This window comes from Meles meles, chromosome 19 (assembly GCF_922984935.1).
Source record: "Meles meles chromosome 19, mMelMel3.1 paternal haplotype, whole genome shotgun sequence".
NCBI classification, from domain to species: Eukaryota; Metazoa; Chordata; class Mammalia; order Carnivora; family Mustelidae; genus Meles; species Meles meles.
Window position 1 is genome coordinate 20,320,828 of NC_060084.1, and position 16,673 is coordinate 20,337,500.

Here is a 16,673-nt window from a genome sequence, read left to right on the forward strand (position 1 = left end):
AAGAAAGTAGCAAAGCCAGAACTTGAACATGAATCTGTTTATGTATATATAGATAGAGACAAAAGTACAATGTGTTGTAATGTTGCTGATGCTGCTAGTACTTGGGGAAATCATCACTAGATTAGGAGAGTATCTGGTAGAGCTTGGGAGGTTATTGTCAGAGAGATGGCACTTTTTACAAACTGAGGAACAAGGCAGGGAAACAACTATGGTCCCAGGAAGGCACCATGTTCATTCAGAGGAATCCAAAGATGAGGGTCTGTGCAAGGGAGATACTGAGATAGAATTACAAGGCAATAAACAGTTCTCCTAGGGTCCCAGATGAGATGAAGAAAGACTGCTTTACCTGGTCAGGCACAAGGTTCAACACCCCCAATAAGCTTAAATCTCATATGGCATTCTAACAGAATACATGCTCCATTATCTACACTACAAAATTGTTTAGTTGGTGGAAGGAAGAAGCAAACAGGATTATTAGCAGGCAGCCGTGAATGCCCTTGCTCACATGCGACAATATAGGAGAGTTCCATCACTTTGGTACAGATACTAATTTTGTTGGCATGAATTCGAATGAGTTTTGTAGAAAACTGGATCAGAACAGGTTTCTGTAAACCTTCCTGTGAACTGGTAATTATCTTCGGAGACTTATCAATGATGACTACACTTTGCACTTGTCTTTGACTATGAGATTATGGTGTAATTAAGTAGCATATGGGTCAACCTGAAAGCATCCAAAACCACATTATATAGATCAATATAGACAAGAGTACTGGAACTGATAAAATCCATGGAAGGAAACCTAAAACTGAGTTAAGTAATTTGTCCAAAACCACTCAACCTGGAAGTGGTAGTTTTGGAAAGGTTTGCAACCCTTGTTTCTCTGTCTTGTTTCACACAATATTTTTAAAATGTGAAAATGCAGATAAGATCATCTCAAATCCGTCTTCTCTGCTGAAAACCTTCCAGTGGCTTCCACCAAGTTTAAACAAAACCTGAAGTCTTTCCCATCTCCTGCAATGACCGTTTTACATAGATGAGCCCTAGCCTACCTAGGTACCCTCACCTTTTACAGAAAGCTCCAGCAGCACTCCATCTGGCTTCTGTATGTCTTCAGTATGTTCCCACTTCAGGGTTTTTGCCATTTGTTTTTTGCTTTGTCTATAATTTTTATCCCCAGAGATTCACACAATTGATTGCTAACTCCCTTCAAGGGAGTTCAGATGCCTTCTTCTGAGAGATGTCTTCTCTGACCAACTAATTCTAAATCAATCTCAATTCTCCTTCTTTCTTTTTCTCAGACACACACAAGTGTACACACTCACACACACACATCACACATTCATATACACACTCACACTCATACATGCTAATTCTAAATCAATATCAATTCTCTTTCTTCTCAGACACACACAAGTGTACACACTCACACACACTTCACACATTCATATACACACTCACACTCATACATGCATATGCATACCAGACACTCACACGCACCCAGACATGCATTTACACACGCACCGTCCCCCTCACAAACCATCATACACTCACACACAGTCACACACTGTCTCATTACCCTCTACCGCTTACACTACTTTTTCTCCCTGGCAATGACATCATAGTAGGTATCCATTTGCTTCTTTTCCTCTTCAGTGTGCCTCAGTAAGGGAAGAAACTTGACGATTTCCTTCACCACTGAGTCTCCAGGGGCTAGAGCTGCACCTGGCATGCATCAGGTTCCCAGTAAATATTAAATAAACATATATGGACAGCCCACACGGTGGGAAACTTTCCCGATAAGGCAGTGTTTATTGATCAGATGGTGAAGGAGGTGATGTAAGAGGAAAGTCAACGAGAGAGTTAGAAGAGTCATAGCCTTGAAGGATAAAATTTGCTTTTGATTTTTTAAAAAATACAGAGCTGTGAATTTTTTTTTTTTTTTAAGAGAAGGATGTGTTTCTGGGTACCTGGCAGTGCCTTGAAATTAACTTGTGGACCATCCTGAAGACATGAAAAGAAGTCTTTGCTCTTTGAACATATAAAGACATACACGGTCCTCCATCACTTCCTGATGGGAAATGTAGCTGAGTATTGTTTTCCTTTCTCACATGTGGCAGGTGACCCCACCACATCACCCTGGACCCCGACCCTGTTTCATCGTCCTTTGTAGAACACATTTCTTTGACAAGCAGTCCGTGTGGGATCTTCCTTCCCGTCCATTCACTTCTTTCATGTTTTCAATCAATAGAGAGTTCAATTTCAAACCCTTTGAGAAATTTATTGGGATTCAATGAAATCTAAAGTCGTACCAGCTGCCAAATAAAAGAGAAAATAAAAATAGATATCTTCTTCTTCTAGGCGTATACCAGATGTCTGTGTCAGAAGCGGCTGTCCCCGGGGAGGAAGTCGGAAGAGTAAAGGCAAAAGACCCAGACATTGGAGAAAATGGCTTAGTCACATACAATATTGTGGACGGAGACGGTATGGACTTGTTTGAGATCACGACAGACTATGAGACGCAGGAGGGTGTGGTCAAACTGAAAAAGGTGAGTTAGAGTGAGGACGCCGGTGTGTGAGCCGGCCAGCCTAGCCCTGCCAAGGCAGCCCTGCAGGGAACGCAGGGTGGAGGCTGAGAAACGAGAATATGGACAACACAATACTGCAATTCAGCTCCCAGTTCTGGGCCATAACAGAGCTATATCCCCTTCTGTTACTGCAGAGGGAGCTAACAAAGGGGCCGTGGATGCTGCCAACTGCCTGGGAGTTTTTCTGTGATTTGGCACCATTTTCACACAGAAGGGTAGATAGCTAGATAAATCTAGATTTTGGACAAACAGCCCTGGGCACATAAGGGGTTCCTCCTTTGACTCTGCCAAGCTAACTCTGTTCATACTGGCTGCTCAGAGGCATTTCCCATCTGACGTATCCAAGGGCCACCGCTTTGCTGGGCCCTCTGTGAAACTGGAGCCAATCCTCTGCTTGATTTTCTCTCAAAATTGAGCCTGAGAAACAGCAGCGATGGACCTTTCCCCACAGTCAGCCGAATGGTCCCTAAAAATGTGTCTTGGAATTAACTCACGGCAAAGAGGAGTTTATTGTTTGTCCTTGTTTTATTTAAAAAATCTAAAATGTACTGAGCACTCAATTTGGCCAAATGAAGTCTGTGCATCTTACAAACATTCATTCTTCAGAAAAATCATATAAACTAGATGGTATTGTCCCCACGGGCAATAGTACCTCAATTTAACGATGAGGAGCCTGGGACTCGGACAGATTAAATATTTGATCCTATCATAGTCACACAGCTAGCAGGTCACAGACATGAAATTCAGACCTAGGATATTCTGGAACAACTTCCTACTCTAGACATTTTGGAAACAGCTGGGCCAGAAAAGGATTATAAAGAAGCCAGATAAGATTCAGTTTCAAGTGAAGAAATAGTTACGATATTTTCTAAAATGGTTTTCCCCCCCTGATTTACCACTTGAGAAATCAACACCTCTCTATCATCAAAGTGTATGGAGCATTAAATCTGAATTAGATGATGGGATTACCTTGGTTTTAATCAAGCATTCATTTTCAACTTGGTTTTGTAGCATGAATATTAAGCTCCTTGGTGTGATGGGAAAGATTGGACTGTAACACTGATAAAAAATTAATTTAGAGAATCAATAAAGAGGCCAGGAGCTGGAGAGCAGGCAGGAGTAGGGTCGGGGAAATTCCTGGGAGAATCTTTTAGTTAGGGAATCAGGGAGAGATGTGCTCTCGGAAGCCGACTTTTCACAATACTTACAAACACTCTTGGGTTTGGGGGATATTCTATGGGACAGAAAACAAAGAGAAGGCAGAAGGTGACTCTTTCGTAAAAGGATATGGAAGTTGAGGTGAACTTTGGGTACTTGGAAAAGTCAACATTAGTGACAAAGAATTAGTGACCGTGGCAGCCTAATCATCGACCACAGAGGGCTGGGGTAATCCCTCCCTCTGGTTTTCCTCTAGAAAAGTAGCTGAGTGACTTGTGTGTTAGCACAGAGCTGTCAACTGCCCTTGTTAATTAATATTACTATCCCTTCTGCTTGACACTGATATATGAGCACTGACATCAGCAATTCCTGCCTCCCACCCTTTGCTGTTCAAGTAATTGGGTGGTTGGTTATGCTAAGGTTGTCACCTGTTTTCAATGTATTCAGGGTATAAACACGGGCTGTGTCTCTAAGATCCTGAAACATTTAAATCACCCCATGGAACTCACACATCACAAATGAGCTCTCTGCATATGATTAATTTGCACATTTTCCCCCAATTCAGTGTGTTTATTCCAGGCAAAGGAATAATTTTCTATAAAGCACTGAAGTCTAGGTTTAGGGCACACTATGATGTTATTTCATTGGTAAAAGAATATTTGCTGGGGAGGCACCTGGGTGGCTCAGTGGGTTAAGCCTCTGCCTCCACCTCAGGTCATGATCTCAGGGTCCTGCGATCGAGCCCCACATTGGGCTCCCTGCTCAGCGGGGAGCCTGTTTCCCCCTCTCTCTCTCTGCCTGCCTCTCTGCCTACTTGTGATCTCTCTCTCTCTGTCAAATAAATAAATATAATAATCTTAAAAAAAAAAAAAAAAAGAATAGTTGCTGGAACTTGTAGCACAAAGTTCCAAATGTCCACCAGGAAAGAAAAGAACTTTGAGGGGTGAATGTAACTATATAAAATGATGAAGCCTATAGAAGTCATTATACATGATTTAATAATATAAGAGAGTACAAAAAGAGGTCATGGATGTATTTTTCTCTTAAAATATTCTTTAATATGGTATTTTTACTCACTTCTTAATTCATTCACTCATTTTTCTATCAAGAGTTATTGAGATCTTATTCTTTTAAGCAGGCCCCTTGTGAGAGGCTGGACAACTAAAGTTGAAGAGACAGAGTCCTGGCTATAGGGAGGTCACAATTTAACAGGACAGTTAAGTGAAAAGACAGTTGAAATAGAGTAGGTTTTCTCAGCCTGGGTGTATTAACATTTCAGGACCAACACTTCTTTGTTGTCCAGGGCTGTTCTGGGCATTTAGGAGGGTAAGCGGCACCCCAGGCCTCTCCTTGCTAGATGTAAGCACACAGACTAGTGCACCCCACCTGTTGTGATGATTTAAAAATAGCTCTAGACATTGCCTCATATCCCTGGCGTGAGGTAAAGCAAAATCGCTCCCCAGTTGAGAACCAACTGTAATAAAGTGTGATAAAATCTATGAATATGGGTCATGAATGGCTTCTTGTACAAGTAAGAATTTACTCCTAGAGAAGTAGGAGTTTACCAGAGAGATAAGGAGAGGAAGCGCCCCACCCCCACACTCCTCAATAAAAAAGAGAGTTCCGGAGAGATTGGTTACTGTAAAAAACAGGACACATTTAAGAAACTTGAATAAGTTCAGTCTTGAGAGTTTGGGCTGGATACTGTGGGACAAGTTGAAACACTGTTGTTGGAATCCAAAGAGAGAAATTACAAAGAAATGAAGAAGGCAGAACAGGTTAGGGTGAAGAATTTAAGAGCTATTTAGGAGGTAGAGTCATTCATGTATCAAATAGCTTAGGAAGCAATAAATATTTCTTGAGTATTGACTCTGTGTCAGACACAGTAAGCGTCAGGGGTGTAATGGTGCATAAGAGAAAACCTGCCCTCAGGATATCCAGACAGTGTCTATGTGGTTAGCTGAAGAACCAGTGCAAAATAAAAATGAAACATGCTGGTGGCTTGGTGGACTTGGGGAGGAAAATCCAATCTGTTCATTGCAACGCCCTTGATCAAGCGGGTTGCTATTTATGGCACAGAGATTCCCGCGCGGTTTCTGAGCTGTTTCCTTTCTACCAAATAAACTCCTTGTAAAGCAGTGTGAGAGCAGTATTAGAAGACATTTTAAATATCCCCTATTTTAATAAAACTATTTTTATGTCTGAGTATTTTTTTTATATTCTTTATCCACATGTATATACATACCGGTATATAACATTTGACACAGTTGCAATCATAGAGTGATCTGATTTGTTAACTTAATGTCACATCATAAACATTTTACATGCTGTTATATAATATACATAATCATTTTTAATGACTACATAACATCCCATCCTATTGATGGACCATTATTTCCTTAATAAAATCTCACAGTTGGATTTGGTGTTTTGTGTGTATGTTTCCCCTGATTAGATATAACACTTTATTATATCTGACAAACACCATGCATTTTTGAATATTGTTTGTGTTGGTTTTCTGTTGAATTAATCCCTCAAGGAGAATTTCTCAGAGGTGGGATTAGTAAACTAGGGGGTATTAAGATTTTTATGGTTTATGTAGTATGTTGCCTCATTTAGCTTTATTTCAACTACTCATAACATGAATATAAATGTTCATAGGGGAAACTACCTTAAATCGTTTTTTGGAAAGAGTCAAGGTATAAATCGTAGGTCAATGTGGAAAGGTCGTTCATCCAACAGCCCAGTCCCGCATTCACTTAAAACAGTGTAGATGCTCACTTGTTACAGTCAATCCTGGGGAATGGGAACACAAAGATCAACCAGACTCAGCAGAGTCTTTTGAGATGCTCCCTCCCCTACCCTGCCACCCCACCACCTTCCTAGTAGGGGTGAGAATAAGGGACTGCAAAAGGGCAGCTCAGGGAAATTGACTACACAAGGCAGTGAGGACTGGGCTGGCCACTTGAAGACTTAGTCAAATCCCACCAAACTAGGAAAGGGCATTGCAGACAAATGTTTGCAAGGATCTGAGGAGTTTTTCTTGGAATCTGAAAAGTATCAGTTGGACTGCAGTATGACTACTGTAGCCTCAACATCAACAGTGCTGTCCTTTGGGAACTGTCCATGGCTCTGGGCTCTGGGTCCCTAGCCATATGCCTAAATCAAGTTCAAAAAGTTCTGCTCTGAGAGCATCACCAGGCTACCTGAGATTAGAAAGTCTCTCCTTACCTGCTCTCAGAACTGTCATATACCAGTTGTTTATGTTGCCTAATAATTGGAGATGTTTGAGATATTGCAGCAGTCTCGTACCCGCAGCCCATAAATAACATTCCTTTCTGCTGCTCAGTAACCCAGAGAAGGATAAAGGAGTTGCTGAGTCCCAGAAGGGTGGATTGGCCGTGTCCGATTTTCCTTCAAGAAGAAGAGTGTTCCCTGAGTCTGGGGTGTTGGGGTGGGTAGATGACGGAAAAACTGTGAATGTGTTTCTCCTTTCTGAAATTGGAATCATCCTTAGTTTTGAGCTTTGTAGAATTAGGTCAGGACTAAACCCCATGATTAGAAGCCCATTCACAGGAAGTGTGTGCCAGGCAGTTGACAACAGCATGGCAGGCAGATGCTAACCTTAAAAGACCCAACTCTTTCCAAACATTTGGTAGTTCAGCATCCTCCTAAGTGCTAATTAGAAAGTTCTGTTTCCTAGGCATCCAGGCTTGTTTCCCTGCCAGAGTTGTACTTTTCACCTTTGGCTGATTGACTCACTGTGCCTCCTCTCATCCAGAAACACAGAGTGTTTACCATCAATTTCTCAGTAACTACAGTCACTCAAATATGACTTCTCAATTTTTCTTGAATCTGTGTGAAATCTATACTGTTGATTTTTTTTTTCTTGAAGTGGGTTTCTTTTAAACATATATGCATTCTTTTAACAGGGAAGCATTATTCTCACTGTCCTATATCACTTGCCATAAATGGAAGGTAACCTAGAAATGAATGCAATCAAACAAAATGATGTCATTACATTCTAGCTAGACAATTGTATCAGCCTTTCAAAAGGGGATTAGGAAGCATAACGTATATGTTACAAAGTAGCACTATACTGAGGTATACTGATGTATCTTTGAGCTGTTTGGTAACGGAAGAATTAGAAAAGAAATACTAGTGTCGATACGTAATTTAATAAGTAAGTTCATGTCATTCAACAAATCCATCCACCAAAGTTACCCATAAACTACCTGAAGTCCTCTTAAGGACCCCTATTGCCCAGGGTCCCAGACTTTGGGAAATGCTACATGGTCATAAAATTAAAAATTAGTCTCTCAGTACGATTAAGCCAGGTGTGTGTGTGTGTGTGTGTGTGTGTGTGTGTAAGAGAATAGTCATCTAACAAGACATACTTGTGCTGAAATTCAGTGGGTTATTTTTATTACCAAGATTCTTAGTACTTTACAGAATGGGCTACATCATTTACTTTTGTAGTGTTTTAATTCCTGTCCTTAGATAATTTTAGTGAGTGATTTGGACAGACTTAGTGTTGTTATTATAGAGTGAAGTTCATTTTCGATGATGTGGTCTTTCTGTGTCTGTTGTGCTCCTGGAATTACCCATAGAGCGCAGTCCAGATTTCAGCAATTGATTTGTCTGATTTTCTGACCAAATGGCTCAGGTAATTGGATATTGAATAGACACTGATTTTCTCCCTTTGAGGAGCTATTCACTCTGCCCTGTAAAACAATCCGGTCTTTCTCCTCCGTGATTTTTTTTTTCAAGGAACCGGTTGTCAGTCTCCTCTTCTTCTTTCTTGCCAGCCCGTAGATTTTGAAACCAAAAGAGCGTACAGCTTGAAGGTAGAGGCAGCCAATGTGCACATCGACCCAAAGTTCATCAGCAACGGGCCTTTCAAGGACACAGTAACGGTGAAGATTGCGGTGGAAGACGCTGACGAGCCCCCCATGTTCTTGGCCCCAAGTTACATCCATGAAGTCCAAGAAAATGCAGCCGCTGGCACGGTGGTTGGGAGAGTGCATGCCAAAGACCCCGATGCTGCCAACAGCCCAATAAGGTACAGATATTTATTTAAAAGCCTGGATAAAGAATTTTCGAGGCAAGAGGTTTTAGGAAAGCCCTGAGGGAAGCACATCCTTTAGTTTCAAAAAGGGTCCAAGATGATCTGGTTCAAGGCAGTGTAAACAAGATGAAGATGTAGAAGATGGGAGTTCGACTCCGTCTCTGCCACTAACTTTTTGGTTGGGCTTGTTCAAACTACCTAATTTCTGTCTCAGCAGGTTTGCCAATGTGTACTAAGTGAGGCAGCTCTCAGTGGGGCCTATCTCAGGGAGCTGTGCTGAAGTAGGAATAAGGATTATGAAGTAATTACTGTATTTATAATTTACTGAACAACCTTCTATGCTCCAGTTACTCTATTACGTGTATTAGATATAGGAGCTAATGTATCCTGTTAACTTTATTTCATAGGAATTACTGTTGCTTAAATTGAGGGGATATGGGGTCTCCATAGTGCAAAGTGACTTGGCCAGTGACACAGCCCATGAATAGGGAGCTAGGAGAGCAAGCTCTGTCTATCTAAAGGCTACCGAGAACTTTAAAGAGATAACAACGGGCCACACAAATTTAGGCTTGCATTTATTATTAAGAATCTATCTTTGTAACTTAAAAAAGCTAGCTAGAAAAGTGATTCAGAACCCTGCCTCCCCCCTGCCCCCGGCCCAGCGTGTGTTAATGACCGAGGAGGCTGATGAGGAAGAGGACAGAGATGAGAAGGGAGGAAGATAGCCGGAGAAGGTTGGTCACACATCGGAGATGAGGAGGGGACAGGAGTGCACAGCTGCCTGAAACCTGCCCCGGGCTTGGATTCCAGCAGGGTTTTATTTGTGAATGGCCTTTCCACTGATTTCTTTTCCTTTTCCTTTTTCTTTCTTTCTTTCTTTCTTTTTTTTTTTTTTAAGATTTAGTTATTTATTTGAGAGAGAGAGAGCCAGAGAGATGGGAGGAAGGGCCAACAGAGATAGACAAGCAGACTCTGCACTGAGTAGGGAGTCTGATGCAGGCTTGATCCCACAGCCCCAGACTGTGACCTGAGCCAAAATCAAGAGTCAGACACTTAACTGCCTGAGACACCCAGGCGCCCCACACTGATTCTTTTCTCCCTGGACTTCTTCCTCTGTCTCCTCCTGGTCTCCCTGCCTCCAGTTTCTCACCCACCTGTCTATTGTCCTACAGTCAGACGGAGCATTTTTAAGCACACACCCAAACGTCATAGAGGACTTCGGACTTCAGTTATCGGTGATCAAAGTGTTCCTCCTTGCAGCTCCCTCCAGAATAATCCCAACCCTCTTATTTAGTGTCAGGCTGTTCTTGGAGCCTCTCCACCCGGATTCCTGCTGTGCCCTGCTCATCTCTTCCCTTTTCGGTCTATTTTGGCATCAGACTCTGAGTGGCAGCTAAACTGGGCCACTTCCTATTCTTTGAATCAGAACCTGCTCTCTCCTAATTCCTGAACTTTGCATGTTCTTCTCCCCCAGGGGAGCTCTGCTCCCCTTTCCTTCAGACCTGCCACGTGGTACCCATGTCTCCCACCTCCACTTGGGTGTCACCTTCCCTCGAAACCCTTCCAGGGCACCCTAGATGGCTCAGATGCAGTTTCCACCTTACAGAGCTCAGCACACAAAATCACAGTGACTCTTTAGGTCATGTGTTGTCCTTGGCACACTCCAACAGCGTCAGGGACTGTCTGGTTCCAGGGTTGATAAGCTAGAGCCCACAGGAAAAATCTAGCTCCCAGCTGCATTTTGAGGAATCTCTGTTCAGTTTTTCATAATGGCTCTATCTTGAAGAGGTATCTGCCCTCCCATGTTCATTGCTGCATTATTGCCAATAGCCAAGACATGGAAACATCTTCAGTATCCATCAATGGATGAATGGATAAAGAAAATGTGATGTATATGGGTGTATGTACAGGTATATATAGATTATAAATATATTTATGCTTAATATATATTTATATATACACACATATATGTATCTGTATACATATATGTGTGTATATATATGTGTGTGTGTGTAAACATGTATGGATAGATTATAAATTGGGCTCAAAAAGACAAGGGGATCCTATCATTTGTGATAATTTAGATGAATTTGGCGGATATTATGCTAAAAAAAAAAGTCAGACCCAGAAAGACATACATAGCATGATACTATTTATATGTGGAATCTAAAAAAATGTGAAACTTTGAGAAACAGAGAACAAAATGGTGCTTTCCAGGGTAGTTGCCACTAGGGGGTGGGGAGATGGGTAGATATGGGTCATAGGGTACAAATTCCAGTTATAAAATGAATAATTCCAGAGATCTAATATACTGCCTGTTAACTGTATTTAAAAATGTATACTTGCAGTTTGCAAAGAGAATCCATCTTAAGTGTTCTCAACACACACACAGAAAATGGTAACGTGAGAAGTGATGAATATATTAATTAGCTTGCCCATGGTAATCTTTACACAAAGTATACTTCTATCAAAACATGATATTGTATACATTATATATAGACCTTTTATTATTTGTCAATCATACCTCAGTAAAGCTGAAGGAAAAAAATAAACAAATCTGGCATGAAAAAAAAACTGCTGTGAACAATAGAGTTTTTCTGTTGACACCAAAGAAAATGCGGAAAGACCTGGAGGAAGACTGGAAGGAAAATGTTGTTAATTGCCTTTAAATCCTTGAATGTTCTCTTTTGGGAGAAAGGAAGAGAATTGCCCTTAATGGGCATCTTCTCAGCCCAAGACAATGTGTTGCATTAAGTTATTGAAACCAATCCTCAGACATCCTTTGATACTATGACTGCTTTGGATGCAGTAGATGGAAATACTGAATCACAAAGGGGTGAAATGCATCCTTCAAAGTCGCACAGCCAGTTGAGTATTGAAGACTGGACTTCGGTCCAGATCCGCCTTCAGTCCATTTTGAGCCTCTTACTCTAGCCCAATAGTCACCAATGAAAAATTTCCCAAGAAGGTTTGAGTACAGTGTTCTCTCTATGCAGGAGGAAACATTATATAATGACTGAGGATCAGTGTAACAACACCTTTAAACTACTCGAAACTGTCCACACTAATAGATTTTAAATGAGTTAGCTTAGAATATCTAGGTACGTTAGCAAGGCTTTGGGAGAGTGATGACGTAAAAACACTTGAAACAACTGCTCATTTCCTCTGTGCCTCATGCCTCCGGAATCCACATCTGCGATTGGTTATTTGGGTCATGTTTTCAGTGGTAGCTGTTCTGTGCATGTAGGCAATTTCCGTGTCTATAATTATCCAAAGATGCTCAGTACCGCCCTTGAACCTCCCCCCTTAGCCGCTCAGTCCTTGTTCTCCAAACAATTTATAGAACATTCAAATCTTTTATGAGGTTTGCCTCCTGTCCTGCTGTCCGCTCTACCTAAATTTCCCGATTGTTTATCTTTGCTGGGACAAGAACCCGTGTCCTTGGACATGTGGTTAGGACACTGTAGTGTCAACCAGACTCTTAGCTACATAGAAATTTTGCAGATCTTTCTTCTCAGACTCCATAGCATGAGATACCCTTTCGCTCACTGTTGGCTTTTGGAGATATCCTCTCTTCTTAGCTACCTTGGCAGTAATCTGTTCATGCCCAAGACAGCAGCACCCTGGGGTTTTCACCAGTCTTTGATTCCTGGCCAGGCAGTGGGGACTCCCTGAGACACATCCTTTTGACTTGGACCTTTCTCTCTGTCTGCCCCTCATGTACAGCATTCCTACCCATGCATGACTGAATTAATGCTCCAGATTCTCCGCCTCAGGGCTGATCTTTCTCCGTATTTCTACTCTGTACCTAGTCTGCTGTCTGCTGTGAATTTTCACACGCTTGCTTTTCTCCTTTGCTGGCTCACTCATTTTTTAAAAAATTATTTTTGAGCTCATATTTATTGTGACACCCTTAAAAACATTAAAAAAAAAAAAGTAAACCTGACTCCACATTGATTCTGTGAAACCTGAGGTAGAGCTGACTTGTTAGTCTCTTAGCGTGGCAGCATTTCCTAGTGGAATTCTGCCCTCTCCTTCTTGCTAAGCTGCCTTTGTTTTTGCGTTTATCAATGTTGCCTTCTCTGACACTCAGGTGAGGAACTCTCTAGGACTCTCCCAGCCTCCTGCCGGTGCTCTCTTCATCACACAGTCTTCTGTCCCGGCTCTCACTCCTACATCAGCTCCTGGACCATCACCTCATTGAGAGCCTAACCATGTCTCTGCCCGTCCTCTGCTCTCACTCTTGCTTAGACCACCTTGCCCACCCCTTATTAATCATCCCCATGGCAGATTCCATTTATTTGTTCCTCTGATCAAAAGCCTTCTGTGAGTTTCCACTGGCTGTAGGATGAAGGTCATACTCCGTAGATTGGCATTTGAGAACTTCCGTGATCTGTCCACAGCAAGTGACAGCAGCAAAAAGGAAAAGAAGAGCAGCCATGTTTTGTTGTGCTGTCTATAGTGCGCGAGGTGCTAGGTTATGTATCTTATCCTGTATCATCATTTCATGTAATTCTCTAATTCTTACAGATAAGCTTAAACTCCAGGTACTGTTAATGTTCCCGTTAAAGAGATAAGTCAGTTGAGGTTCAAAGAACGTAAGTGGCTTTTCCAGCATCACTGAGCTTATATGTACTGGAGCATGAACTTTTATCTAGGACTTTACAAAACCAAAATGCACGCCCTTTGCTTCCAGAAAACAGCACTTTGCATTGCTAATTATCCTTCTCCCTGTGAGTGTGTCTTGTCATGCCAACTAGATAGTAAACTCCCTGGTAGCAGGGGGAAAAGAAATTCTGTTGTTTTTGCCTCCTTTTCACAGAGGGGTATCTGCTGAAGGCCATGTTACTCAGCCTCTCTGACATTTATGCGGGGTAAATGGTTTATCTTCAGTTTCCTGACTGGGGCAGGGGATTCATCATTCCATTCCCCTAGGGAGCTTCGGTGTCTAATGACATCATGGATGAGCTCTTGTCTTTTATACTGTGAAGTGCAGCTCCATGTGGGACAATTCTGTGGAAACACCATGATCTAGAATTGGAAGATCCAATTCTAGCACTGGCTCCCCCAGAAACTATAGATAATCGGCCATTTGCAAATCCCATCATTTGTAAATTGAAGGGATTAAAATGTCTGACATCCATGGTCTTTGCCACCTATAATATATCTTGGCTTTTATGACCCTTGATGAAGGCCTTCAGACATAGGTATTCTGTAAACTTTAGGAAAGCACAGCTAAGCCCTCCAAGAACAGGAAACCACCCAGTAAATTTAGGCAGGAAACCACCCAGTAAATTTAGGAAGCCCAGTATAACTCCCAGAGTTAACGTAATTAACCACCTTCGCTCTTCATTTTGGAGACAATATGGCAGAGTGAAAAGGAAAGGGACTTTGGAATTCAACAGACTTATTAAAGCCAGTACTCCAGTTCTTAAAATTCCAGATATCCTGGGCAAGATATGTTAACTTACCACACCTCAATGTAGGCCATTCTTCTTGTCCCATTCCCTCTTCCCTTTGCCATAAAGATAACCCAGTAATATTCTGGAAATTATTTTGTCTTTTATTAGAAAAAAGCAAATTTTCTAGTAGACAGGAGTAGCTAAAACCTTCCAGCTATGCTATTAGGCACAGCCTGTTACGAAAGTGTGGAGAGAACGTTCTACAAATGAATGACCAAGCCTGCTTTTCATGTTCATCATGGAATTCAGAACGATGCTCCCTGGGAACCCCTAAAACCAAATAAATTAAACTAAATAAATTCATTCATCAAAACAGAGTTAGCATTTTTCTTTAAATAAAGAGAAAACTGATTTTTTTAAAGGACCATAAATGATCTTTGATGATAAATTTAGATAAACTTAAAACTGTTTAATATTTAATATTATAAAAATCTAATAAAGGTCTGGTACATTTGTGACTTTTTCAGTAGTTTGGGAGCAAGGCAGTCCCACTTCCCAAATGCAGTGTCATAAATATTCAGATGGTGGGTGATTGTAGTAAATATGAAGAAATATGCAACATGCCATTACGCTTCTCAATCAAATACATGCTAAACAGCTCTTTCATTCATTGTACTGAATAAAGAATTCCAATGTGGCAAAATGATTTCTATAAAAGATTCATGTATGAAGTTAAAAAAGTAAATTTGATTAAAAAGGAAACCTAGCTCAAGCATTTCATTGAAAAAGTTGTTTTAAATATAGCATGGAGAAAATATTCAAATATTAAGCTGCCTGGAATGTCTCTGTCTAATTGCCTCATTTACATTCTGCTTAGGTATTCCATCGATCGTCATACTGACCTCGACAGGTTTTTCACTATCAATCCAGAGGATGGTTTTATTAAAACCACAAAACCTTTGGACAGAGAGGAAACCGCCTGGCTCAACATATCCGTTTTTGCAGCAGAAATCCGTAAGTATTCTCCTAAGGGTTTTGATTCTTCTTTACCAAATTTTATTCCATCAGACTCTCTATATTCTGGAAAATGACAGACAGCTGAGATCGAATATATTTTTTCAAACTTTAAAATTTATTCTTGGTTATCTATCAAAGACGGCAAATAAACACGTAGAGATATTTTCTTTCTTTCTTTCTTCTTCTTTTTTTTTTTTTTTGGTAGAATTGGGTATTGTCTTGGCATGTGAGTTGATAGCCCTCAGTGGCTTGAAGCTCATAGCCATCACCAAAGGATTCCCCATTTTATGTCATCACTCAGGATTGTTTAAACCCAGAGCAGCAGAACCCTTAGAGCCAAGATTTGTAGGTGTTTATTTACTGGAATGTCGTGAAGGGCTTGCATTTACTGTCCGAATTCTCTTCTTTCAGACAACAGGCATCAGGAAGCCAAAGTCCCCGTGGCCATTAGGGTCCTTGACGTCAATGATAACGCTCCCAAGTTTGCCGCCCCTTATGAAGGCTTCATCTGTGAGAGCGATCAGACCAAGCCACTTTCTAACCAGGTAATATTGCTTTCTTTCCCCTCCCCTGGCTATAAACGAGGCACTTGGAAACGGGTTATTCTTGAGAGCTTCTCCTGGAGATACCTCCCACTGCCCAAGAGGGCTTCAGAGCCCTACTTCAGCTCTGTAGCTGTGTTCTCTTGTTAAACCCAGGTCACTCGCCAGCCAGGAATTTTTGAATAAATGATGTGGCAATGTCAGCATGATTTATTTATGGGCCACCTTTCTCTTTCAGCCAATTGTTACAATTAGTGCCGATGACAAGGATGACACGGCCAACGGACCAAGATTCATCTTCAGTCTACCCCCTGAAATCATTCACAATCCAAATTTCACCGTCAGAGACAACAGAGGTTCGTACCAAAGTTCCTATGCATTTGGAGAAGTAGAAAGGGAGAATGAATGGCTTTTATATTGCAGAGCACAAGTGTTTTCCCTAATCTTAATAATGCCTCTCTGTTGAAGAACAAACAAGAAGTAATAATGCCACCTTTATTTTTGAGACCTGTGGGCTCATTTGGTGCATATGAATAAGTGAGTAATTTTATTTTACTCTTTCTGTTGGCTTTTGATATTCATGAAGCAGTGGGAAAACCAACTGGGGAAGCTTACAGGGTCAATATGCAAACAACTTCATTTATCTTTTTTTAAGAGGTTGATAAACCATTGGGGGAAGCATGGTTCTATGAATACTTATATCAAGTAAAGCATTAAAAGAGATTAGTTCAACTTTGTAAGGCGATGTAATCTTTGAGCTGGCCGTCCTTTCCAAGCATGGTTTTAATGCAGTGTGGTTGGGTACAGAACTTGAAACCTAAAGGTGGTTGCAGAATTAGATCGCCTGAAGGGCATGAACAAAGCATCGTTTGGCAATGGTAAACATGGAAAAGTTTAATAT

At 41.2% G+C, this 16,673-nt stretch overlaps 1 protein-coding gene across 1 annotated transcript in view; it reads left to right on the forward strand.

Annotated features, from left to right (window-relative positions):
- Nucleotides 1–16,673, forward strand: part of CDH11 (cadherin 11) — a 150,648-nt gene that overhangs the window by 114,240 nt on the left and 19,735 nt on the right. The window contains exons 7-11 of the mRNA XM_045989064.1: nucleotides 2,359–2,546; nucleotides 8,552–8,805; nucleotides 15,091–15,227; nucleotides 15,642–15,775; nucleotides 16,011–16,128. Of these exons, the coding sequence (XP_045845020.1) occupies nucleotides 2,359–2,546; nucleotides 8,552–8,805; nucleotides 15,091–15,227; nucleotides 15,642–15,775; nucleotides 16,011–16,128 (831 nt within the window). The remainder of the gene's footprint in view (nucleotides 1–2,358; nucleotides 2,547–8,551; nucleotides 8,806–15,090; nucleotides 15,228–15,641; nucleotides 15,776–16,010; nucleotides 16,129–16,673) is intronic.